Here is a 27,743-nt window from a genome sequence, read left to right on the forward strand (position 1 = left end):
AAGGGAAGCAACACTTTCTAAAAGTACTTGTAGCTTGGCCTGGAGGGAGTCCCACAAGTGTATTTGCGCGAATAGCTTCTGCCTAGGATTATACAGTCTACAGCCCCAGACTTATCTTAGCGTTTTACCTCAGTGATTATCATGATACAGGAAAATACTTGCACAGAATCCTGTACAGCAATTAAGAGTTTTTGAGCCTTGCAAAGTAGTAGAGAGGGTCAAAAGCTTATCTAGGAACAGTTCGCATCCTTAAATGTGACAGCGTTCCCAAACGGGTCGATATGATTTGTACCCTTTGACATTGAAGCTCAATGAGAACATGTGCATTTGAATGCGCACTGGAGGTTCTTGTGGCACTTGTCAACTTTCTTCCGATGTAAACAACTTCGTAGCAGTCTATTGGTCAGGTAATCTGTTAAAATCATCAAGAGTGAGGTTTATTCTCGTTTTGCTTATGCTTTTTGTTCCAGAAGGAGCGAGAAAGGTCGTGATTTCATTTTATAAATTACAGATGAAAACCGAGTGCGGAAACGCCATCACGCTGAATCGGAAAGTGATTTATGACAATCACGCATACCCACTAGTGGTACGATTCATTGCCCGGTGCAGGTTCCGCCTTTTTTTCGGTGTGTGTGTGTGTGTGTGTGTGTGTGTGTGTGTGTGTGTGTGTGCGCGCGAGTAAGAGAGAGAGAGCGAAAACACACAAGTTACCGCATTGTAAAAAAAAAAAATTTGTGTATGCATACAATTACAATACATCCAAGCTTGTGTCACTCTGTCTGTGCGTGTGTGTGTGTTAGAGAGAGAGAGAGAGAGAGAGAGAGAGAGAGAGAGAGAGAGAGAGAGAGAGGATGCAATGTATTGTGTGTGGCACAGAGTAATAAAAGAGTAAGTTTATGAAAATATCAGTCACTAATGATTCAGTGCTTTCAGTTTCACAGGTTTTCTTTTTAGTTCAAGGAACTTTAATGCCTACATTGATATATCATGTATAGAGTCATAATGTGGTATGCATTTTTGTTTCAGAAATCCCAGGGTGTTTTTGAACAGCTGCCAATAAACTACTGTGGAGAAAGCAGAAGTTCCTGCTGACATTTTGCCTGAAACCAAGTGGAAGTTGGAACAATTCACCTTGTGTGTCCTTGGCAGAACTGGCAACAGGTTTTTCTAACTTTGCTAATATGCTTTGCTTTATGCTTTCCTGTTTATCTTTATGTCTCATAAGTTTTGTCTTAAGTAGACCTAAAATTAAAATCAGTGGCATTTGTTGACTATCTTAATAAAATTAAGCGTTTTCAAACTTTTAATTATCGTTTTGCTAAATGTTCCCACATATGAAGTTTAATATTGTCATGTGTGTAACAATGTCAGGCAGCGAATGAAAAAATATATATCTGGTTCCACTCCTTTACCTAGAATATTCTGATTCTGCTATTGCTAACAGTAACAACCAGTGAGTGCCCCCCAAAAGCTTATGGATACACAGATTTAGCAGACCTGGAAACCCATGCAATTTTGCCATATTTTGTATGCTTAATAGAAAGTTAATTGTCCAAAAAATACGATCAGTACGGTCGGTGGAAAAAAATTACGACGAGAAACATTCTAAAGAGTTTTTCTTCTGTTTCTTTTAGTTTTAGTGATTAAAATAACTTATAATAACTCTGCATTTGATCAACAGTAACAGCTTTTGTGATAACACATTGAACGAAGCATTTGTTTAAATCTATAATGGTAAACTTAATTAATAGTGCAACGGACGCGTGCAAAGCATCAGTTTGAATCATCGATGTTGGAAATGTTGTGTGAAGTACACCTAAAAATACGCCAAGTTAGTTTGAGAATATATATACTCCAAGGTCAAAACTGGGGTTCCCAGGTCTGCATTCAAGCAAAGATGATAAGGAAACCAGGGAAAATGTATCACAGAAAATACACATTAAATGTATAAAAGATCAGGTTTATCAACCACAATTTCTCAGCTCTGTTTAAAAATATTACAAACAGGCTTGCATTATCGATATGGTCACGTTATGACTGCTCTATAATTTCACAAATTTTTGATTTTACAAGTCATCTAAAGAGCTACCATAAAACATTCAAACAAAATAACAAGTTAACACCAAATGTAGATCATTTATAGAGGTTCTGCAGAAAAATTGCTCATGTATGCACATGTACAGGGGTGTGTGCGACTGATTGTGCATGTATGTGTGAGTGTGTGTTTGCATGAATGCACAGAAGTAGAAGCTGAATTGTAGAAATGATTCGAGACTAGATGGGTCATTCTCAGAAATGGTGGTCCAGTGAGAGTGAGTAGGGGTGACACATTTGAAATCATGAAAAAGTAAATTAAAATTATTTCTACCACGACTTTTTTCATCTGAATCTATTCCTGAGACATTAAAGCATTGTTGTATGTCAATAAAAATGGTTTCTATACGTTGGTGTTGTTTTTGTGTGCTTTTCAATTGCGAAGTTCGGCCGTTTCCGGATCGCCGAAGCGTTACACGACTTTCGTGATCAACAATATGTTCAGTCTCATGGCTAAATGCAAACATGCAAACACCAACAAATTACTGCAATCGACAGTCAGGAGTTCAGTCTTGGACGTAGCAACACATCTTTGCAAAAACTCACGCTGAATTTGAAGTTACGGGCTTTGAACAAAAAATTATGAATGTTGTAACGCATCGTATCCGGACTCGACGCGCGAACATCGGACAGCAATGTGCTCCATGACTTTGCCACATCACGGCTATTTTTAGCTCTTTGGCGCACAGGAAGTTCGAACAAGAAAATAGTCCTTTGAATCACAGCCAAATATTCACAGAAAACACCAGAATCATATCATTTGCTGAAACTCATGGCGTCGTTTCCCGACCTACGTTACGACTGAAGATGGTTTTTACTTAATTGTCGAGCCTGCAAAGCTTTGTCACAAACTTACACACCGCGGATGGCGACAATGTAGTGTCGGAAGGATATCGAGTGCAAACAGTCTATCAAAGCGCGAAGTTTAGCGGAACAAAGCAGCCAAGAAGTTTTCGTATCCTCTGATCGTCGATGTTCGACATTCATCAAGTACTTAAAATGGGTAATCTGAACGCAACAGGAACTTTCAACAAATACAGCAAACTCTGACGAATTGTGTTTTGTGTAGTTATTTTTGGTCAGACGGGTTTTGCCGGCAGGAAAGGCCAAACAGTGCAGATTCATGTCTGTCGCACAGGAACTGAAAGTGGTTCAAGCATTTCGTTTCTGTGTTGCGACATTCACCTTAGTCAGTTCCAAATGTCATTTTTTTACCAATATTAGTTGAAGTCCTTACCTTTCATAACTAGAATGTGTTGGGTAGAACACAAAAATACTGCAGAACTGATAAAAAAATGCACAAAGGATTGAAGGCTTAGGTGGTTTAAAGTTGGAATTTGGTTTCCATGTTACAACATTCATCACGTAAATACAACACTTTAAAACGTCTCTTATTCAGCAACCAATTACACTTTTTGTCTAATTTTTGCATTATTATGTATAGCAAACAATAGACTTCATAGTAAAAACAATTATTTTGTATTTCTTGACACTTTATTTTTTACTTTGTATGTAACACTTTGGACCACCATTTCTGAGAATGACCCAGATAGATGTTGGTACAATCATTTAGATTGTAAAACTGATATCAGGAACGTTTTTCTAATTGACATCTTTTAGAATTAATGGGTTTCCAGTTTCAGACTTGCACAACCCTCTTTCAGTCTTTGTCAAAATGTATACACTGGTGCTGGGCTGTTTGTTTAAGTGTGTTGTAACCTTTGCTGTAAACTGTTTTGAACTTTCGTTGAGTCACGCATGAGAACCTAGCTAGGAGCTGTTATGGGTTTGGACAATTACCAAGTTTCACTTGAATAATTACGTATCACTATCATTCACGCACATACACACACACATATGTGCATAATTGATAATACAAAACGTATTTTATTGCTAGGGATAAAACTGTCAGTCTGGTTTTCTTTGCGAGATACGTCCTTTCTGTTGTTTGTCTGAAGAAACTAATAACTCATTTTGTCCTTTAGGTGATTACAAAAATTAACTTTAATTGTCATTGTTACTTACATATGAAACTGAATCAGTAGGTCACAACTTACAGGCACACAATATTGCTGTACACCGCTGCAGTCTGTTAATTTTCTGTCTGCATGGCTTCCTCTTTTATGTGATAAATTTAATACATAGGATGCATATGCACCTGGGTGTTGGTAAGCCAGCAAATGAAAAGGAGATAACTGGTGTCTCCAAGTAACACACTGGTCACTTAGTGTGACAATTATAATGCCCCTTTCACAGGGTTGTCAATGTACTACATGAGAAAAATGACTACCTCAGGTGAAATTGCTTTTTAAGAGCGTCGTACTACTTCCCCCAAAAGTGTGTCTGTTGGTGTTCACCCTTGTACGGCAAACGCAAGAAGAAGGTGTTCACCCTTGTAACAAAACATTTCTGGTGAACTTTTCTCTGGTCTTCCCCTTTGTTCGTGTATATATCTTCATTCTCTTTCTGCCCTAATTGTGCTTTGTTTTATTACCTCCCCATCACCTATACCCTTGCCCCCCTGATACAGTGTATGCCTCATCCCCATTGCTTGTCATTTTCACCTTTTCGTAACCAGCCAGGTGTTTCAAATGTTGTAATTTTGCTTATGTGAAACCACACACATTCCTATTCTCAGACTGTCAGACGAACAAATAAATGTTGAAGATGAAAGTCGCTTGTTCATTTCAATGCTTGTTAATGTTAACATTCTCTCAAAATAAAGTGACTCAGATGCCACTGGAGATGGCTGCGCATTTAATTCTCACATACAGAGTCTTGTTGCACATGTCCATATACATGCGTACTTTAGAGCGCTTACGTCCCTTTGTACCTAATAAATGCCCTGCAGTCCGGACTGACGATCTAACAGCGAACGACAAGAAGAAGAAGTACCTAATAAATCGACAGACATTTAAACAGGCAGACTCACACTGCGAAACTGACACACTGGTGTCTGTACTTTTATCCTTAATCATATTTATTTTTAAGATGATAATTTATTATAGTTCATGTATGTGTTTTGGTGACATGTATCACTAGGCCAGGCTGCTACATGTATTGGCATTCTTATTATACCATAGCGACGATACTCTATAGCCACGATACTGCATGAATAGCACACTAACTTTCATATGTGACCCTCCACCACAAAATGAGTCGCATGTCACCTCACGCGGTTCTGCGCTAGGCATAATATAAGTCCGGGGGGTGTCTAGTAACAGTGTGAGGGTCACCATAGTCACAGGCTTATAACTCGAAAAGTGTTCACTCTTTTCTAAAACGGTTTTCACCACTGGATAGAGAATAAAGAACTCTTTAAGAAAATGTAAAAATATGAAAATCATGAAAAGGTGACATGCGACTCATTCCGTGGTGGAGGGTCACATATGAACATTTCCGACAGTACAGCAACACTAGATTAAACCGAATGCATTAGTGACAAGATGAAGTCAACGAAGATTTTTGCGATCATGTTGTGTAATTGTACAATGACACCAAAAGGCTTTACAAAAATTTAAACTTTAAGTCTTTATACACCCAATTAACTGTGTATAACCTCAGCACTTTCATTAACACGCACAAGTATTTTTTTTCATGTGTGTAAAATCCAACATTTGACATTATATATTCGCTATAGTGAATTGATAACAGGTCTTTATGAAGAGGTGAAGCGCTTTAAAGAGCCTTATTGTGCCAAGAAATGTGTTGATAAAAAAAAGTACTGAAAATAAATCTATTAGCCCTTGGTATTAATATGTTGACTCCAGTTTTGTAATATTTAGCAACATCTGCCTTATCCAAAACTTTAATGTGCTGGCAGTATATCTGATGTCGAGATACGTACACTTTATGATACTTGCACAAAGGTTAACGTTGAAACTTTAAATTTGACTTAATGTAACTACAGTTCCATTGAAAATAATATTGCGCAAGTTTATTTGTATTTCTTATTGATGATATGTTAAAACAGTAGCTGAGAAAGCTGATGTGGTCCTGTCCTTGACATGTTGACCCCTTGTGACCTTGACCTTGAAATGCTGTGAGCGTTGCACTGCAATTGGTGATCAGGATGTCCTTCATAGCGCGGTGTTTCCGCTTGATGCGGAGATATGCCAAATACTTGGTCAAGGATGAAGGGTAAAGCATTTGTTAAAACAAATATTACATTCCTTCCTGTGTGTTATGATCATGTCGACCTTCGCAGATCTGTCAAGGACTTTTGCACAGAATGAGAGCATCGGGTCGTTCCACTTTAACACGTACCAGATTCAACAGTCTGCCTGTGTTCAATACAGAGTGGCAGTTTTTTACTTTGTGTTTGTTCGTTCATGGGCTGAAACTCCCACGGCTCGGACACCGAGGAGAGTCTGCACACAAAGTTGACTCTGAGAAATAAATCTTTCGCCGAACGTGGGGACGAACTCAGGCTGACAGCGGCCAACAGGATACAAATCCAGCGCGCTACCGACTGAGCTACATCCCCGCCCCAGTTTTTTTAATGAATCAATTCCTCATGTTGACACTATTGGGGTGTCCGTAATGTGAAATTGATTCAACAACAACATTCTCACGGCGCAGAGTACTGCAAGACCCGGCCCCTGGTTTAAGATTTCCTCTCTTTTAAGACTAATCACTTCTTAAGATTTTTTGTTCATAACTTCTCTGAATTTACCTCCGTTTTATTAAGACTTCATCCTCGATCCAGGGCGGGGATGTAGCTCAGTCGGTAGCGCGCTGGATTTGTATCCAGTTGGCCGCTGTCAGCGGGAGTTCGTCCCCACGTTCGGCGAGAGATTTATTTCTCAGAGTCAACTTTGTGTGCAGACTCTCCTCGGTGTTCGCGAACACCCCCGTGTGTACACGCAAGCACAAGACCAAGTGCGCACGAAAAAGATCCTGTAATCCATGTCAGAGTTCGGTGGGTTATAGAAACACGAAAATACCCAGCATGCTTCCGAAAACGGCGTATGGCGGGGTAAAAAACGGTCATACACGTAAAATTCCACTCGTGCAAAAAACACGAGTGTACGTGGGAGTTTCAGCCCACGAACGCAGAAGAAGAAGAAGAAGATCCTCGATCCTTTTAAGATCTCCTTTTCTCAGATTTTTGGAGGTCCTAAAAGTAAAGGAGTTGTCTTTCTTTCTTTCTTTATTTGGTGTTTAACGTCGTTTTCAACCACGAAGGTTATATCGCGACTGGGAAAGGGGGGGAGATGGGATAGAGCCACTAGTTAATTGTTTCTTGTTCACAAAAGCACTAATCAAAAAATTGCTCCAGGGGCTTGCAACGTAGTACAATATATCACCTTACTGGGAGAATGCAAGTTTCCAGTACAAGGGACTTAACATTTCTTACATACTGCTCGACTAAAATCTTTACAAACATTGACTATATTCTATACAAGAAACACTTAACAAGGGTAAAAGGAGAAACAGAATCCGTTAGTCGCCTCTTACGACATGCTGGGGAGCATCGGGTAAATTCTTCCCCCTAACCCGCGGGGGGGTTGTTGTTTTTGTGTGTGCCTCAGTTCAAGTGGAATTAGGTTTGCTCTAGTCTCACTTCCATGTAAAAGCCTAGATTATAGATCTTTGATAGCAGACATAACGAGTGACAGGAAAGGGAAGGTATGTACTTCCTTTAGCTTGAGGTGTAAAGCATTAGATTTGCTTCTTCAATACATACTTATATTCTTTAAAGTACTGTTCGCTTCTTTAAGCAAATATATAATGAAGAGGTGTTTGGGAAGAAAACACAATAAAATAAATCCAAATGGAATTGTCATTGTCAACCTTCTCATCAAAAATAATGTAAGAGCAAAATAAGATGATAGTTGCGCTTACATTTTAATTATATTTTTGAGTGAAGGATCTGACGTGCGATAACAATCAGCTGGAAAATAAGTGTAGCATTATAGTCTCTTTACAATTTCTCTTTTGTAATGACATTGATGGTCATCACTGCAAGATTTCACTGTCTTTTATTTCATACACGTATTCATGTGGGTCCTAACTCAGTGTGTAAGGCCCAAAAAAAAAAATGCTTTGGTTACGGTTTCCCGACCGACCCTAACTTTTTGGGCCGACCCTAAACTTTTTTTTGGGTCCTAAAGCTAAAAATAAAATGAACCAAACACATACATACACAAAAAAAACCACACACACACACAAAAACCCACCGAAAACGACAACACCACGGCACAGAGAAAACATCGATCGCCGGCGAGCAGACAACAACAAGCCCGACAAGGGACACCACTCCGCTTTTTACAACTCCCATATCCAAGGGAAGTCAGTCTCGTGCGTTCGTTCATTGCGCGAACGTAAAAAGATGTCGTCTGCATTTGCAATCGTATTCGGAAAGTGCGTTCATATCGAACAAACACGACTGATAAGTCGGTACTCGAAGAGTGCAACCTTGGTGGACATTTTTCATGATTTTCATCCAACTTTGGACGGCAAACTGTTCGGGATAAAATGTGTTGGGTCGACGAAAATAAGTGCCGAGCCCGAAGACTCTTTCGAACTGGACTTTGGCATGACTCTCGAAAACTTGGAAAGTTTCCACATCAAATCACTTCACTTCAAGTGTGTTCGTTTGACTCCTGATGGCAGTGAAGCGGACGAACTAGCTGCAGAAGAAGTGCAGAAAACGAAGCAAAAATCTGCATTTGATGTACAAAATGCAGCAAAAGTACAATCTTTGCCTTCGTTGAAAGTTAACCTACCCTATTTTTTTTGGCCATGAAACCGTAACCAAAGCATTTTTTTTTTTGGCCTAAACAATTGTTTGTGTTTGATATAATTATAACCCAACCTTTTTAGTTTGACTGAGTTATTATACGTCCCGCAATCAAACATTTCATACGGAGAATGGTGTGTGTATTACCAATTGACCTGTAAGCCAATATGTCATATAAACAAAGTTAAAAAAACAATACATTGCATGTCGGAGCCAATTAAGATCTAGTACCCACATGAAATATTATAGAAAGACATGCACAAATCTTTTACTCTCTCTCTCTCTCTCTCTCTCTCTGTCTCTCTCTCTCTCTGTCTCTCTGTCTCTCTCTCTCTCTCTGTCTCTCTCTCTCATCCCTCCTCTTTCTCCCTCTCTCCCTCCTGACCAGAGAAAGAGTAAACAGTATCTTGTGTGTTTAGAGCAGGCTCAGTGTATTGTCTTTGTTGTCTCATGTCAACAGCATCAGCTGTCAGGAAAAGCATGTGCTGAACAGACAGACAGTGTAGAAACATGTTGTAGAGAGTATTGACGTTTACTCTGTAGTCACCAGTCAAAGGTAGTTTAGCCATTGTGTGTCTCAGCAGGTGTAATAATTAATGCATTTAAATCACTCGAAAAGGAAGTTCGAATCACTGAGGACAAAAGAACAGGAGACGTCAAATTTGAATGTAAAATTTCATTTATACTGAAAAAGTCTGAAAAGGTTGCCTCGAGTCTTACGTGCACAAGTTATTCAAAAATTTGTGTTGTCTGAATGTAAGTTTTTGTATGGTTCTTACAATTAGCTTTTAAAGGTTTTTTTCTTTTGTAGAAATTTAGCCCTTGCAGTTCTTAATATATGTCTGAATACAAATTGATTTTAGTTGTTTGTGAAGTTAAAATGTAAAATTTCATTACCATACAAAACTTGATTACCGTGATCAAACTTTGCATATAGGTCATTGATTACTCCTTTTACGGTTTATTGCTATCCTGTGGGTTGCTGTTTTTTTTCTCAGAATTTTGAAATAGCCCAACGGGATTTGGTGTTGTTGTTTTTCTCAAAAAAAGAACCTGTCGTCGATCATATATTTTAGAAGAGAATTTTGTTTGTAACTATAATTTGTAGAAGAGTCAGTTTGACAAAGCATGCTTAATTTCTTGTTCCTCTGGACCTCTGGAATGTGATGTTCAATGTATTAATGTATTCTTTCACTTTTTATTTTATATATATATATGTAATGCACTGTATGATGATTGTCTCTGGAATATGTGAGCGCTTGCTTGCACGTACACTTATTTGTATAATTATCTGTACAGCAGGGGTGTTGCCGGGATTCATTTGCCGCATGATAACTTCACAAGTTCATGTATATATCGTTGTTGTAATTCACAAACCTCGTATCTCAATTTTTGAGGTTTTGGAACTAAAACAATAGCAAATAAACAATGGCGACTGCACGTGAGAGCAGCGAACAATAAAACAATAGTTTAAGTTCCCTAATTTGTTTGCCCATGTGGTGAGAAAAGCTTGTATCTCCAGCTGCTTTTTAAAGTGTCAACCCATGAATTAAAGTTAAATTTGATGCTGTGAATTTGTAAAAGTTTTTATTTTATTTTCTCAGAACAGCAAAAAATGTAAATACGTCTCAGGTTTGGTAATTGTCAAAGTTCTATGCTGTTCTTAGCATCACATTTCCCACACTGAGAAATAACGTTCTGGAGCTCTGCCAAAATGGTGGGTTCTTGAGTAAGGGTCTTATTCTGGTGTTCAGGGATGCATTGGTAGGTCAGATGGAGAGTCCTTGTGCTAATACAGTGTTCTAGATGAGTGAACGTGTAGCAAAGACCTGTACGTGTAGATATTATGTCACCCATAACTCACTTTCTTTCTCTCCAATGTTCCAAATCATAGGTTGTTTTGCTCCCACCAAGACGTGTATATATCGAATTGGCAAACGTAAAAACTAGATTTGATGACGTAACCCGTACACGTTCCCGTACATGTGCTCAAAAGTTCTACATCTAGATCTGTCGAGTGCTGTCTTGCTCCCACCAAGACGTGTAGATATCTTGGCAAACGCGTGATGTAAAAACTAGATTTGATGACTTTACCCCTTACACGTGCTGAAAAGTTCCACATCTAGGTCTGTCTAATGCTGTGGTTGTGGTGAACAGGAGAAAGGCAGGAGAGCCGGCAGGAATGCAGGACTACATGGAGCGACAGCTGACGGAGCTACATTACGTGGCCGTCAACAATGAATTCCCCAGCAAGTTCATCGCCTTTGCTCTCACTGTCTTGCTGGCCATTCTACTGCCCTACCTGCATATAGGTCTGTGCTGTCAACGTTGGTTTTTTTTTAAGAGAGAGAGAAAGTGTGTGTGTGGGAATGCTAAGTTGTTTGTTTGGTAGTTCGGGGTCGGCCCGCTATTGCGCGGGCCGCTATTGCGCGGGGCCGCTATTGCGCGAATCTTTTGGGTTGGGTTAGGGTTAGGGTTAGATTCGCGCAATAGCGGCCCCGCGCAATAGCGGCCCCGCGAAATAGCGGCCCAGCCCCGGTAGTTCACTAGGGGTTTTCAGAGTGTGGCTACTACATTCTTTTAATCCATCAAATTAAATTTAGTAATTTCAAAATATATTTGTTTGTTACATTGTACAAACTAAATAACAACAGAACTCAGAGCGGTTTATTGTACTAAGGCCACAGACCCATATACAAACCAAGGGGAATGGGGGAAGAACAAACAAGTCGCGTAAGGCGAAAATACAATATTTAGTCAAGTAGCTGTCGAACTCACAGAATGAAACTGAACGCAACGCAACGCAGCAAGACCGTATACTCGTAGCATCGTCACTCCACCGCCCGTGGCAAAGGCAGTGCACGTGGAATTGACAAGAAGAGCGGGGTATTCGTTGCGCTGAGAAGGATAGCACGCTTTTCTGTACCTCTCTTTGTTTTAACTTTCTGAGCGTGTTTTTAATCCAAACATATCATATCTATATATTTTTGGAATCAGGAACCGACAAGGAATAAGATGAAAGTGTTTTTAAATTGATTTCGAAAAAAAAAAATTGATAATAATTTTTATATATTTAATTTTCAGAGCTTGTTTTTAATCCGAATATAACATATTTATATGTTTTTGGAATCAGCAAATAATGGAGAATAAGATAAACGTAAATTTGGATCGTTTTATAAATTTTTATTTTTTTTTACAATTTTCCGATTTTTAATGACCGAAGTCATTAATTAATTTTTAAGCCACCAAGCTGAAATGCAATACCGAACCCCGGGCTTCGTCGAAGAGTACTTGACCAAAATTTCAACCAATTTGGTTGAAAAATGAGGGCGTGACAGTGCCGCCTCAACTTTCACGAAAAGCCGGATGTGACGTCATCAAAGACATTTATCAAAAAAATGAAAAAAACGTTCGGGGATTTCATACCCAGGAACTCTCATGTCAAATTTCATAAAGATCGGTCCAGTAGTTTAGTCTGAATCGCTCTACACACACACACACACACACACACACACACAGACACACACACGCACACACACACGCACATACACCACGACCCTCGTTTCGATTCCCCCTCGATGTTAAAATATTTAGTCAAAACTTGACTAAATATAAAAAGCAGAAACAACACAAAAACACAACAACCATGAAATAAATACGTGAAAAACATTACTGCTACTTGAACTCAGAAACTTTAAACATCAATGTATTCATTTACAATATACCTATGAAAACAATTGTCTTCGTCTGATTGCATAATATAGAAATTTTGCAAGGGATCTACACGGTATGGAGTCTCTACATCTTAATACTGAAAACGATGGCATATTTCCAAAAGTATTAAGAAATCTCATTCTCAAATCAGAAAACAATGGACAGTGTAATAAAAAGTGGTGTTCATTCTCTTCCACATTTCCACAGTAAGAGCAATTACGAGCTGCATCACAATCGCTGTACCTTTTAAAATTTCCATTAATTGGAAGAACATCTAATCTAAACTGGGCTAGCGAAACTCGAAAGCAATAAATGTTAACATTTGAAAAATACAACTCAACTGACAAACTGTCTTTCAACGTACAATACAGATTGTAACGATCTTTTGGACAAATTGTTTCTGCCCACTCCTGCTTAAACATGTCCAATAATCTTACTTTGAAAACGCGCAAAAACATGTTTATGTTTCCAACACCCTCTTGGAGCCAGACGAAATAAAAACCTGTTTTGGACAATATCAATCGAATATCAGATGCCCAGCACTTTTTTCCGTTTTCATCCAAAGTTAAAAGCATCTTGTATGCCTGTTTTGGAAGTCGTTTTCCATCCATTGCAAGCAAACGGAACCAATATCGCAAACATCGTACATAGGCATTAATATACAAAGGATATCTTCCCAATTCACCATAGACCATCTTGTTAGGCGTATGAGTTGGAACTCCCAAAAATCGTTTACAGGCCAACATGTGAACTTTTTCAATACTATCCAATCTAGTTAATCCCCATACTTCGGAGGAATACAAAAATACAGATTGGACTTTGGTATAAAAAATTCGAAAATATGTCTCTCTTGTAATCCCTTTTAACCTAAGGAAAACTTTTACAACATAAAATGTACATTTTTTAGCTTTTACTGTCAAATGACGAGTTCCTCGTTTCAGACTTAACATGGTTGTAAATTTAAACTAAAAAGAGAGAGAGTGTGTGTGTGTGTGTGTGTGTGTGTGTGTGTGTGTGTGTGTGTGTGTGTGTGTGTGTGTGTGTGTGTGTGTGTGTGTGTGTGTGTGTGTGTGTGTGTGTGTGTGTGTGTGTGTGTGTGTGTGTGACAGAGAGATTTTGTCTGTGGTACACAGTGGTGGATTGTTCTGAAGACAGATGTAATGGCTGCATGTTTACATAATTCAACAAACGTGTTTCATGCGTTTGAATAAATATATCTGCAATTAGGTTGTATGGAGTAGACTTATATTGCTTGCTCTTGTCATTACAAAACTTAATGAATGAGAATGAGCTGTTTTTGTTCTTGTACAGGTGTATTATTTTGTGAAATATATTGGCACTTATTAGATGTCTCTGTTGTCATTACAAAGGTAATGAGAATGAGGAGGTGTGTGTTTTTACAGGTGTGCTTTACATGAAGTTATGGGCGCCGGACAAACCACAGATAGACCGGTGGGGCTGCACATGTTCCTGTTTTGATACCATCTTTAGAGGTGAGCAAAATGTGCATTTCTGTTTGCTTTTGTGTGTAAATTGCCGAAAGGGATGAACAAATGGTGTTATTATTAATGTCACAATTGCTTTGATACCGTCTTTAGAATTAAAAACTAAAAAGAGAGAGAGGGTGGCCGAGTGGTAACGCACTTGCGCTCGGAAGCGAGAGGTTGCGAGTTCGACCCTGGGTCAGGACGTTAGCAATTTTCTCCCCCCTTTCCTAACCTAGGTGGTGGGTTCAAGTGCTAGTCTTTCGGATGAGACGAAAACCGAGGTCCGTTCGTGTACACTACATTGGGGTGTGCACGTTAAAGATCCCACGATTGACAAAAGGGTCTTTCCTGGCAAAATTGTATAGGCATAGATAAAAATGTCCACCAAAATACCCGTGTGACTTGGAATAATAGGCCGTGAAAAGTAGGATATGCGCCGAAATGGCTGCGATCTGCTAGCCGATGTGAATGCGTGATGTATTGTGTAAAAAAATTCCATCTCACACGGCATAAATAAATCCCTGCGCCTAGAATATGTGCGCAATATAAATTGTATAAAATAAAAATAAAAAAAAATAAAAAATAAAAAAATAAATCCCTGCGCTTAGAACTGTACCCACGGAATACGCGCGATATAAGCCTCATATTGATTGATTGATTGAATTAGGCAAATTATACAGTTCTGTGTAGTTTAATGACATCTGCTGAGTAATGCAAATTGTACGTTTCTTAAAGGCATGCTCCTTCTAATGAAAAGGGTTCGGCTCACTGTCTCAGACCTGGACAGGCTTTTAATGAGAATTTCCACACACAGACAAAATAACTTGCTGCATTTTCAAAATTAATTGCACTGTTTTCACGAGAAGGAATGTGCCTTTAAATGTGACAGCTCATGCATGTTTTCTGCTTAAGTGTCTGAGACTGTCTAATATTAATTATTTTGATACAGAGGAATCCCACATTTAAGACTTCCTCCTTTTTAAGGCCTTGATTTTTTTCTGATTTTCTGTTCATAACCTTAGTAAATTTACACCTATTTTAAGACTCCCTCCTTTAAAAGGACTGGGTGGCCGAGTGGTAACGCACTTGCGCTCGGAAGCGAGAGGTTGCGAGTTCGACCCTGGGTTAGCAATTTTCTCCCCCCTTTCCTGACCAAGGTGGTGGGTTCAAGTGCTAATCTTTCGGATGAGACGAAAAACCGAGGTCCCTTCGTGTACACTACATTTGGGTGTGCACGTTAAAGATCCCACGATTGACAAAAGGGTCTTTCCTGGCAAAATTGTATAGGCATAGATAAAAAAATGTTCACCAAAATACCCGTGTGACTTGGAATAATAGGCCGTGAAAGGTAGGATATGCGCCGAAATGGCTGCGATCTGCTGGTCGATGTGAATGCGTGATGTATTGTGTAAAAAATTCCATCTCACACGGCATAAATAGATCCCTGCGCCTTGAGTCCGAGTCTGGAGATACGCGCGCGATATAAGACTTCAAATAACAATAAAAGACCTCATTTTTAGAGGTCTTACAAAAGGGGGGTTCAACGTACTGTATATCTCCATAAACAGTTGTTGCTCTGATTTTGTGACAGGCAGGTAAACCCAGATAAAGTGACCTACAAGATTTTTGAAGGGTCTTAAAAGGGTGGTTCCACTGTATATCTTCATTAACAGTTTCTGCTCTGATTTTGACAGGCGGGTATGAAAACCCAGGTATGGTGACGTACAAGCATGTGTTTTTTCTGATTTTGACAGGCGGGTATGAAAACCCAGGTATGGTGACGTACAAGCATGTGTTCTTTCTGATTTTGACAGGCGGGTATGAAAACCCAGGTATGGTGACGTACAAGCATGTGTTCTTTCTGATTTTGACAGGCGGGTATGAAAACCCAGGTATGGTGACGTACAAGCATGTGTTCTTTCTGATTGTGACAGGCGGGTATGAAAACCCAGGTATGGTGACGTACAAGCATGTGTACTTCAACTCCACAAGCTCGACGCTCAAGATCTGGATCTTCACCGCACTCTTCCTCCTGCTGTTCTACGAGAGTCTGAGGTACCTGGTGTTCCTGGTCCGCAGTGGGGCGCCGCTCAGGCGCTCCATGCTGCTCCTCTACTTCGTCAACCTCTACCCCCACTACTACTCATGGTGGTCAGTACAGTGCAGCCTCCCTTTCAAGACCTTGTTTTCTCAGACTTTCTGTTCATAATGTCTGTAAATGTAGCCCTCATTTTACAGAATTACTCATGGTGGTCAGTATTGTGTGTATTTCCTCTAGCTGGTCAACCTCTACCCCCACTACTACTCATGGTGGTCAGTACAGTGCAGCCCCCCTTTTGAGACCTCCAAAAATCTGACAAAATTAGCAGGTCTTTAAAAGGACTGGGAGTCTTAAAATGGGGGTACATTGGTAGCGCGCTGCCTTTGTAACCAGTTTGTCGCTATCAGCAAGGGTTCGAATCCCCGGTTCGGCTAGAGATTTATTACTCATGCATCATCTCTCGTCTCTGATTATTATGATCATATCTCGATACTTTAACAAGACAAACCTAATGCTGACGTGTCGAAGAAGACAGCCACGGTTAGAGTCAAAGTATCACACCTTATTCCCCCCTCTGCTTCTTTACCTCTGTAAACTTGTAGAGCTAGTTATTTTTCGATAATGACCCAGCAACCAAACAAATAACGAGCCAGCAACAGCCTGAATCCTCGATAGTGCAATGGGTTGAGAAGCTGTTCTGTTTCGGTACTACTTTTGCGACTGAAAAGTTCCGAACGCTCTAATGTACGAAGTATACATTTCTGGAGCAAACAATACAAACATACCGCATTTAAATTAACAACTACAGGCCTGAACACATGAATCTCCATATAAAATCCATGAGTTCGGTTGTTTTCTGAATCTAGATCTGCCGTGCACAAACCGTTCATCACAAGCAAATTCCCAAGGCAAGTAACTCATACTCTAGCGACAAGAGTAGTTCCCCTTCTTTTAACGCAGTTTCTTCGACAACACTGACTGCAATCCGACGGTCAGTTTTCAACAATATTTCATTTTATAAACAGATCACACGCAACCAAATGCACACATCTCATCAATTTAAACAACATAAAGCGGTTTCATACACTACAGTAGTACCTGCCATATCCGGTCACCCATTAGTCATTGCAAAGGTGACCGCAAATATCAGGTGGCCGTCCATTACAGGCCCCCTCCTCCTCCAAAAAAAAACCAAAAACACGATCAAGTTTTCATGAAGAAAAGAAAGCGATCATCCATGAGCCGCCGATTCATTGTCTCTGTTAGTTTTGCTTTCGTTTATACATCTTAATTATTTGCGTGTTTAACTCGATCGTCCTGGCTAAGCTATTGTTTCGTATGTTTCTATGTGTGTTGTTTGGATTATTATATATGTATTTGAGTGTCAGATAAACAAGTGTTTCAAACTCACATCAGCTGTGATCGATCCGAAAGTGACTGCCGTAAATGTACATGTATGCGCATATGTCTGTATTTACAGTTTGCGCATGCGTAAGTATTCATGTCGTCTGCTCGTGCTGTGCCGTCTGTGCACACAACACACACACACACACACACACACACCACAGGCGCTCGCCCGCGAAAGTGACAAGTGGCCGTTAAGTGGCCGCTCCTGTCGAGTAAGAGGGGCACCTTAGGGCAAAAGTCAATGACCGTTGACCGCGTCAGACAGGTTAACGGCCATTAAGAGTCAAGTATAGAAGGAAAACTCATTAGTCATGGGAAAGCTGGCCGCTCCGGGCAGGTTCACGCCCACGAAAGGGCCGGAAATGGAAGGGACAACTGTATTTTCCCCAGAAAACTGAACTTCATACAGTAATTAACGTTGGAACACGGGTGCAAAAGTTCGTCTGCTAGTCCCATTTGACGAAAGAACATTATCCTAAGCGATACTAAAACATAAACAGAACACACAATATCTGCCTTTACCGCCACAGCAGAATAACAGCATATCTGTGTACTTGATTTTAGTCCAAAACAGGGAAACTGACAAGAAGTGTTAACAGAATGGAATGATTTGCACGGAACTATACAACCGCGCATTAATCGATCGCCTGCGCAGGTTGACTGGTTGAGTGATTCGGATTCGATCAAACTTTCGCACAAAAACTCCTGTTTTCTTTGAATAACTGAAGAAAGGAGGAATAAAGAGGTTACACACCTCGTCTCAGTGATTATTAAAAATAATGGTCTCAGTTCGCGGTCATGAAAAAGCTCGCATTTTTCATGATCCGCTAACTTCGACCATTATTTTTAATAATCACTGAGACTCGGCATGTAACCTCTACATATCCTTGGCGTATTACCAATACCTGTCCCAAAATAGGCTGACTGGTCTATGAGGATGTTAAACTCAAATAGTCAGTCAGTCAGTACATAGACCATTTATCCTGGACCGCCAACTAGCTCTCTCTCCGCTCTTTCTCTCTATTACGAGGTAGCGGCCTCTCGCATTTAGGAACCTACGCTTACAAGCCTTTCAGAAATCAGGGGGACGTGATATCCGGTGTCGATTGTAAACATGGACGAAGTTGCCGAGGTAAGTTCTGAAAATGCTAAAATAAACTCAAAAGTGCATATGGAACATGTTTTTCGATGAGTTTTGTTAAGTTTAGTTTGGAGTTTTGGAAAATCCAGTTCATTGTCACCTCCCATTGTCACAAATAACTGGAGCGTGCTTTCTTTTCACTGTCTTCAAATCGCTGGCCTTTCAAACCGGACGCGACGCGCCCCTGAAATTCGAGAGTCGTAACCTCGAAGGGTCACGTGACGAGTTGGCGGTCCAGGCTATTTGGTCTATGGTCAGTGTTAGAGTGGGAATTAGGGAACTGGCCTGTATTCTATGTCCTGAAAAAGGAAACAATACATGTTTCAATAACAGAAATGTAGAACAGATAAACTGTTCATGTTCTGAAATCAAAATTCAAATGTTTATATTTTATTAATTAGATAAGTTAACCCCTCTTTATTTAACCAAAAAATGTTAAACTTGTGTTTTGCAGGTCATTTTTTAGCTACTACAACGAAGAGCTGTACACATACTTCAACCATCATTTCGTGTTCACCGTCACCGAATTGATTGTCACCGCCATCATCCTTAGCTTGTGTAACCGTGACAACCCCGTCGCCTCCTGGAAGATCGCCACCATTTTCACCATCAGCCTAGTTCATGTCATCGTCAGTGGAATGGATCAGTTCATCTTCCACGTCCTCAAAGGTCAAGGTCACTCTTTCCAGAACGTTCGCGATGTGGGATTGATGATCCCGGACTTGCTGCACTTGCTGATTCCACTGCGTGTGTTTTACCAGCAGGCTCAGCGCCAGAAACTGCGCTTCATTGAAATGTGCTACAAAGAGGAGATCATTCTTATGTTTGTTTTTATCTCCATTGGCACAATCCTGGGTCGTTTGATTTGATCGGACAAAAACTCTGCTTCATCGAGATGTGTTGGCGAGGAGGAGATTATTTTCATGTTTGTTTTTATCTCCCTTTGGCACCGTAAGTGCGCTTCATTGAGATGGGTTGCTAGGAGGAGATTATTTTCATGTTTGTTTTTATCTCCCTTGGCACAAACTTGGGTTGTGGGATTTGAGCAATAATGAACTGTACTCTATCAAGATGTGTTACAAGGAGGAGATCGTTTTCATGTTTGTTTTTATCTCCCTTGGCACTATCCTGGGTTGTGTGATTTGAGCAAAAATGAACTTGACTCTATCAAGATGAGTGGCAAGGAGAAGATTATTCTAATGTTTGTCTTAATGTCCCTTACTGCTTTTTCTGGGCTGCCTGATTTACTCAGATTACACTGGAAACTGCACATCATGGAGAGTTGTTACAAGGAGATTATTGTCATAGTTTTGTTTATTTCCCTTGGCACCATATTGGCGCATGTCATTTGAGCATCATCAAGATGTTTTGCGAAGAGGAGATTATGTATTGTCCTGGTTGTCTTCATTATCTCCCTTGGTGCAATCCTTGCCTGTCTGAATTGACCACAGACGGTGTATAGCTTTGTGTGGCCGACAGGATTTTTGTTTTGTCAAGCTTTTGGTTGACTGCATCTAATCCAGCTGAACAAGACTGCAGGTTTGCAGGGGAAACACAGGAGTGTCTACTGGCACACATACACACACACACACAATGCTCACATACACCACACACACACACAATGCTCACATACACAACACACACACACACACACACACACGACTGCAGTTTTGCAAGGGAAACGTATGTCTACTGGTACACACACACACACACACACACACACACACACAGACCCTGTCCTCACATACACCATACACTTTCAAGAGTGCTACAACACGCACATGTGCACGTGCACACGCACACATATGCACAAACACACACACAGCAGCTCACATACACCAAACACATCATTCTGATAATCCTCGCTCCACGGCTATTGCCAGTTGTCTCTCTGACCGGACGCGACAGTTCTACGCGAATCTATCAAAACCAGAATACAGAGTGATCTCCCATATGTTGTTCACGAGCAGTGTTCGCGAGACGAAAATGATTGCAGATTGGCCGACTTCGACAGTGATCTCCGTTCTGTTCTTCACAGTTATGATAAAGACATCGTTCTAAGGTCAAAACAAGTCGGAAGGAGACCATAATATATGGTTGCATCACTGTCACAAAAATCGTCTGCTCCAGCGAGCGCAAAACCAAACAGTTGATTATCACGTGACACTTATGCCATATTTAGAGTTGTTTGCACAGTAAATACATCCGCGAAAAATAGCTCGCTTGAAACTGTCTAAAATAAAAATTCCTCTGTAATTTAAAAATTACAAAACACCATTAAATATCATTATCGACGATCGCGAATCTGCTTTCATCCAATTAACACATTACAAAAAGCTCTAAATATGTAAAAAAAAAAAAAATTGGTTTCCTTGCCAGACAAGGAAACTCAAGGCATCCTGTCAGGGAGAGAATGAGCCGAACTCATTTTGACCTGAGGTCAGGATGCCAAACACACATTAAGACATGCACCAGCAGACACACACATGCACGCACACACATAAAACAAGGGGGGAATGTGATACGTATTGCGGTCAGTCGTTTTACTGAGTGCAGACGCTAAATAAAGCACTTTATCATTATCAATGTTTTGCAGTTGTTAACTAAGGAGAGCATTTTTCTGATTTGATTACACCAATCGACCAGTGGTAACTAGTCTGAAAATGGAATAGAACCATGATGCTGTGAGAAGAAAAATATCAATAATTTTGTCAATAGTTTTTGCGAGGATGGTAGCTAAGTTGGAAAGAATGAGGTTTCATCTAAACACAGTTTTTTGTGCTTGTATGAAAAGCATATCAGCAAAAATTAAGGTGTTATATATCTTTTGTCTCGAGAAAGTGAGCATGCCCTGACCACTACAATTATGTCCAAGCTTATAAAGATGTCCATGTGGGAATGTGTAAGTGGGCGTAGTCGAATGTCCATGTGGGAATGTGTAAGTGGAGCATATAAGAATGCCCATGTGTGAATGTGTAAGTGGAGCGTATAAGAATGTGTAAGTGGAGCGTGGTCGAATGTCCATGTGTGAATGGGTAAGTTGAGCGTATAAGAATGTCCATGTGTGCGATGTGTAAGTGAGACATGGATGTGTTCATGACTGAATGCGTAAGCACAATGCAAGGAATGGCCAGAGAGGTATGTGGGAGGTGTGTTTATAACCTGCCCTGTTATATAGTGCTATAATTGTCTTATGTAAAAACAATGTCCTGTTTGTAGTATTGTTATGTACCACGCCTGAATTTCTCTATCAGATAATGAAGTATTCTTATTCTTATTCTTATTCTTATAGGATGTAGGATAAGAGCATTCCTCCATTCGAACACATACCAACATTCAGCAGCGTGGCTGTATTCTGTGCAGAGTGAGATTTGTTCCTCAGTGACTTATCCCCCCTTCGTGTGTACACGCAAGCACAAGACCAAGCGCGCAGGAGAAGATCCTGTAATCCATGTCAGAGTTTGGTGCCAGAAACACGAAAATACCCAGCATGCCTCCTCCGAAATCGGCGTATGCTGCCTGAATGGCGGGGGTAAAACCGGTCATACACCTACAAATTCACTCGTGCAAAAAACATGAGTGAACGTGGGACTCCAAGCCCATGAACGAAGAAGAAGAAGAGTTCCTCATGAATTAATTTTGTGAATGACACCTGGCACATTTCTAGCACATGCAAAGAGCACAAAGTTGTTGGTTAGCACATTTCTGGTATAGAATAAAATGACAAAGTCCATGATTGGCACATTTCTAGCATAGGATTGAAACCTGTACATGTAGCACATTTTGTGGTATACCACAAATGTACCAATGGTTGTTCGTGGCACATTTGTACTATACGTTTGGTACATTTTGTACATTTGTAGTTTTGGATTAGCACAAAATTGATATACCAATAATGTGCTAAAAACCCTGGGGGCAGTGTCAACAGGCTAAATAGACGGGCGCTGTGGCGTGGTGGTAAGACGTCGGCCTCTTAATCGGAAGGTCGAGGGTTCGAATCCCGGCCGCAGCCGCCTGGTGGGTTAAGTGTGGAGATTTTTTCCGATCTCCCAGGTCAACTTATGTGCAGACCTGCTAGTGGCTTATCCCCCTTCGTGTGTACACGCAAGCACAAGACCAAGTGCGCACGAAAAAGATCCTGTAATCCATGTCAGAGTTCGGTGGGTTATAGAAACACGAAAATACCCAGCATGCTTCCTCCGAAAGCGGCGTATGGCTGCCTAAATGGCGGGGTAAAAACGGTCATACACGTAAAATTCCACTCGTGCAAAAACACGAGTGTACGTGGGAGTTTCAGCCCACGAACGCAGAAGAAGAAGAAGAAACAGGCTAAATTAATTAAGCAAAAAAGATGAAAAAACAAAATTGTTTCTTCGTTCATGGGCTGAAACTCCCACGGCTTTTACGTGTATGACCGTTTTTACCCCGCCATTTAGGCAGCCATACGCCGCTTTCGGAGGAAGCATGCAGGGTATTTTCGTGTTTCTATAACCCACCGAACTCTGACATGGATTACAGGATCTTTTTCGTGCGCACTTGGTCTTGTGCTTGCGTGTACACACGGGGGGTGTTCGCGGACACCGAGGAGAGTCTGCACACAAAGTTGACTGAGAAATAAATCTCTCGCCGAACGTGGGGACGAACTCACGCTGATAGCGGCCAACTGGATACAAATCCAGCGCGCTACCGACTGAGCTACATCCCCGCCCGTATAAATAAATAAAACTGCAGAGAAAGCAGCCGGGCTGTTGCATTTTGGGTAAGTGTCCAAGTGGGGGGGTGCTCTCATTCCGTGTAAAAGCCTGCACAGATCTGTGGTGACAGACAAGATCGTATTTTGTTTGTTTGTTTGCTTAACGCCCAGCCGACCACGAAGGGCCATATCAGGGCGGTGCTGCTTTGACATATAACGTGCGCCACACACAAGACAGAAGTCGCAGCACAGGCTTCATGTCTCACCCAGTCACATTATTCTGACACCGGACCAACCAGTCCTAGCACTATAACCCCATAATGCCAGACGCCAGGCGGAGCAGCCACTATAGATTGCCAATTTTAAAGTCTTAGGTATGACCCGGCCTGGGTTCGAACCCACGACCTCCCGGTCACGGGGCGGACGCCTTACCACAAGGCCAACCGTGCCAGTGTACAAGATCGTATGGGAAGGAGTGGATGTTTAAAGGATTGACAAATGAAAAGTTCTGCTGAGAGGATGTTCAGTGGTTTACATACATGTGTCACATTATGTATATAAATAGCCTATGATAGAGCTTCCAGTTTTTATCAGGCATGGGAATTGTCCGCTGGAAGGCAAATTTCCGCCGAAATTTGTTTTGTTCCGCCGGAAAAGCAACAGTGTCCGCCGAAAAAATAAATGGGGGAGGCAAAAATGGTTCTGAAAACTGAATTTAATGGCAAACTTGGAGCTCAGATAACACCAAATTGCACAATTTGGGTTCTTTGGAGAAACAAAATTCTGAGGGGGCATGCCCCCGGACCTCCCTAGTACAGCTTGGCGCTTCGCGTGGTCGACTTTGATATTACTTACAAATTTTCAGCCTTTTTTACTTTTTTTCAATTCCCATGCCTGTTTTATAAAAGTGTACATTTTCAGGCAGTAATGTTGCATATCATTTGTTGTGTAGATCATAACCATTTATATGTATATCTTAATATATTAATAAAAATATACATTTAAAAGCAGTAGTGCTGCATATCATATATTGTGTAAAAATAACCATGTGTGTTGAAAGAAGTGTACATTTTGAAGGTGCAGTAATGTTACATATCATGTGATGCTTAGAATAAACCATTTATCAGGTATGGGAATTGTCCGCCGAAAGGCAAATTTCCGCCAAATTTGTTTTTGTTCCGCCGAAAATCCAAAAGTGTCCGCCGAAAAAATAAATGAGGGAAGCAAAAATGGTTCTAAAAACTGAATATACAATGTAATGGCAAACTTGGAGCTAAGATGACACCAAATTACACCAGTTGGGTTCTTTGGAGAGAAAAAAGAATTCCACCCAAAATGCCCCCAAACCCCCCTAGCAGGGCAAGGCGCTTCGCGCCGTCGACCTTGCTATTACTTACAAATGTTCAGCCTTTTTGACTTTTTTTAATTCCCATGCCTGATTTATGTATATATCTTCTTTTGTCTACATTCCCACAAAAAGATGTCCAGTACAGTGGAACCCTCCCTTCAAAGACCTCCACAAATCTGAGGGAGTCTAAAAATGGGGGTACAATTACAGACGTTATGAACAGAAAGTCTGAGAAAACAAGGTCTTAAAAGTGAGCGAGTCTTAAATTAGATGGGGTCTATGTCGACCAAAAGAGTGGGATTTCCTGTAGGTGGAGTTCCTGGAGGGGGATTCCCTGTATTCAGGGAATACCACAGGATTTAGTTCCTGTAGCATGTCGCTGATATCGCTGAAAGTCACGTGATGCTTGGCGACATCGGTAGAATTTGATGTTTTTCAATCTTTTTTGATATTTCTTAGAAATTCGAGTATGGTTTGCAAGTTTTATTGAAAAACTCCACCCTGTGGGATTCCCTGTATACAGGGAATCCCCCTCCAGGAACTCCACCTTCAGGGAATCCCACTCTTTTGGTCGACATAGACCCCATCAGCTTAAATTGGGGGTACAATTACAGACGTTATGAACAGAAAGTCTGAGAAAACAGGGTCTTAAAAGTGAGGGAATCTTAGATTGGGGGGTCTGGCCTGGCCATGTTGGGTTTGATGCGTGCATGCCTGGTTTTCTCCTGTAGATGGGTGTCGTCACAGAAGGTCTGCCCGCTGTCCTCAGCCAGCATGCTCCGTCTTTATGGCAGCTCAAATTTTTTATCGAGGTTCTCTCCTCTAGATCCGCCGTGTTTCGCCTAGGGGCTTGCGCTGCCAAGTTGATAGGGTCACCTCGTAGAGGATGTGGTCATAGACCACGCACGGTCGGTCTTGGGATAGGGAAACGTTATGCTCGTCCGGAGGGATTACGCCACAATGGCCACCTCGCGAAGACCCAGGGTCCTAGACTAGGGAGGTCCAAGGGGGAGCACCGGGAGGGCTACCCCTCTACCCGCACCTCCAACACAATCCCTTCCCCTGGTAGCTTCATCCCCAAGGAGGAAACAGAGCTACCTGCAACACCCCAGATTGGGGGGTCTTAAAATGGGGGTTCCACTGTAATGGAAATGATACATATCAGCCTTCATAGTCTACCAGATCCTTTAGATGCCATGCTGCAGTATAGCTTGCTTTCATTGCAATTAAGTTCTGTTTTGCTTTCTACTTGCTGAAGCAATGTTTTGTCAGGCTTCTATGCAATACTCAATATACTTTGGGAATAATGTTAGCTTTTTTGGTAAATGATTTTGATCTTTGTTATTTCAAGTCTATTTCCGCATAATTTCAGCCGTAGCTCCCCCCCTCCCCTTTTCTTATTCCAGTCCCCTATCTGCGTACCGTCCCTTTTTATCTCTCAACATACTCCAATTTGCTTGTATTTCATCTTTATTTGTAACCTTTTTAAAAAAAATAATTATTATTCTCAACAGTTTAAAAAAAAAAAAGTACATAAAAAAAAAAAATCCCGACCTACCGACCCTATTTTTTCCCCTATGTTACCGTAAACAGACTATTTTTTTTGTTTGGCCTGATGTTCCTATTTTGCTGGTGATGACATATTCTATTCCAAGAACCATGCATACAATAGTCAGTAATAACATCTAACAAGACCAATATGCATGCACCCACAACTCTGGATGGACTGACTTATATGAAAGCAGACCTGTCTTGAATTCAGTACAATTGCTCCACAGAAGCTTTCTGAAGCTCCTTCCTACTTCTTTTTGTTCCCGACAGCAGTAAAAAAAACAATTTCAGGAACTGTAGATTACAAATTTGAATTCCTGAACACAGAGGGTTTCATCTGCCTTAGACCAATGAGTATATACAAACCAACACAAAGAAAAAGAGTATACAAACCAACACAACAAAAAAATATATACAAACCAACACAAAGAAAAAGTATATACAAACCAACACAAAGAAAAAGTATATACAAACCAACACAAAGAAAAAGAGTATATATTATACAAACCAACACAAAGAAAAAGAGTATATACAAACCAACACAAAGAAAAAGAGTATATAATACAAACCAACACAAAGAAAAAGAGTATATAATACAAACCAACACAAAGAAAAAGAGTATATACAAACCAACACAAAGAAAAAGAGTATATATTATACAAACCAACACAAAGAAAAAGTATATACAAACCAACACAAAGAAAAAGTATATACAAACCAACACAAAGAAAAAGAGTATATATTATACAAACCAACACAAAGAAAAAGAGTATATATTATACAAACCAACACAAAGAAAAAGAGTATATATTATACAAACCAACACAAAGAAAAAGTATATACAAACCAACACAAAGAAAAAGTATATACAAACCAACACAAAGAAAAAGTATCTACAAACCAACACAAAGAAAAAGAGTATATGTTATACAAACCAACACAAAGAAAAAGAGTATATATTATACAAACCAACACAAAGAAAAAGAGTATATACAAACCAACACAAAGAAAAAGAGTATATATTATACAAACCAACTCAAAGAAAAAGTATATACAAACCAACACAAAGAAAAAGTATATTCAAACCAACACAAAGAAAAAGAGTATATATTATACAAACCAACACAAAGAAAAAGAGTATATATTATACAAACCAACACAAAGAAAAAGAGTATATATTATACAAACCAACACAAAGAAAAAGAGTATATATTATACAAACCAACACAAAGAAAAAGTATATACAAACCAACACAAAGAAAAAGAGTCTATACAAACCAACACAAAGAAAAAGAGTATATACAAACCAACACAAAGAAAAAGAGTATATACAAACCAACACAAAGAAAAAGAGTCTATACAAACCAACACAAAGAAAAAGCGTATATACAAACCAACACAAAGAAAAAGCGTATATACAAACCAACACAAAGAAAAAGAGTATATGTTATACAAACCAACACAAAGAAAAAGAGTATATATTATACAAACCAACACAAAGAAAAAGAGTATATATACAAAC

The 27,743-nt window shown here is 40.2% G+C and overlaps 1 protein-coding gene across 4 annotated transcripts; it reads left to right on the top strand.

Annotated features, from left to right (window-relative positions):
* Positions 1-316: 316 nt before the first annotated feature.
* LOC138945387 (uncharacterized) lies at positions 317-25,982 on the top strand. 4 transcript variants are annotated; one of them, XM_070316817.1, is made up of 9 exons: positions 317-407; positions 1,027-1,161; positions 6,068-6,234; positions 10,997-11,151; positions 13,957-14,046; positions 15,975-16,191; positions 19,084-22,557; positions 22,958-24,814; positions 24,852-25,982. In XM_070316817.1, the coding sequence occupies exons 3-7, from the start codon at positions 6,167-6,169 to the stop codon at positions 19,496-19,498; spliced, it is 945 nt and encodes a 314-aa protein (XP_070172918.1). In that variant the 5' UTR covers positions 317-407; positions 1,027-1,161; positions 6,068-6,166; the 3' UTR covers positions 19,499-22,557; positions 22,958-24,814; positions 24,852-25,982. The 4 variants fall into 4 exon arrangements, with proteins under 4 accessions (XP_070172918.1, XP_070172916.1, XP_070172919.1 ...); XM_070316815.1 differs by having other exon boundaries at positions 22,958-25,982; XM_070316816.1 differs by lacking the exon at positions 317-407 and adding an exon at positions 430-586 and having other exon boundaries at positions 22,958-25,982.
* Positions 25,983-27,743: the final 1,761 nt, after the last annotated feature.

This window comes from Littorina saxatilis, linkage group LG13, assembly GCF_037325665.1.
Source record: "Littorina saxatilis isolate snail1 linkage group LG13, US_GU_Lsax_2.0, whole genome shotgun sequence".
NCBI lineage: Eukaryota > Metazoa > Mollusca > Gastropoda > Littorinimorpha > Littorinidae > Littorina > Littorina saxatilis.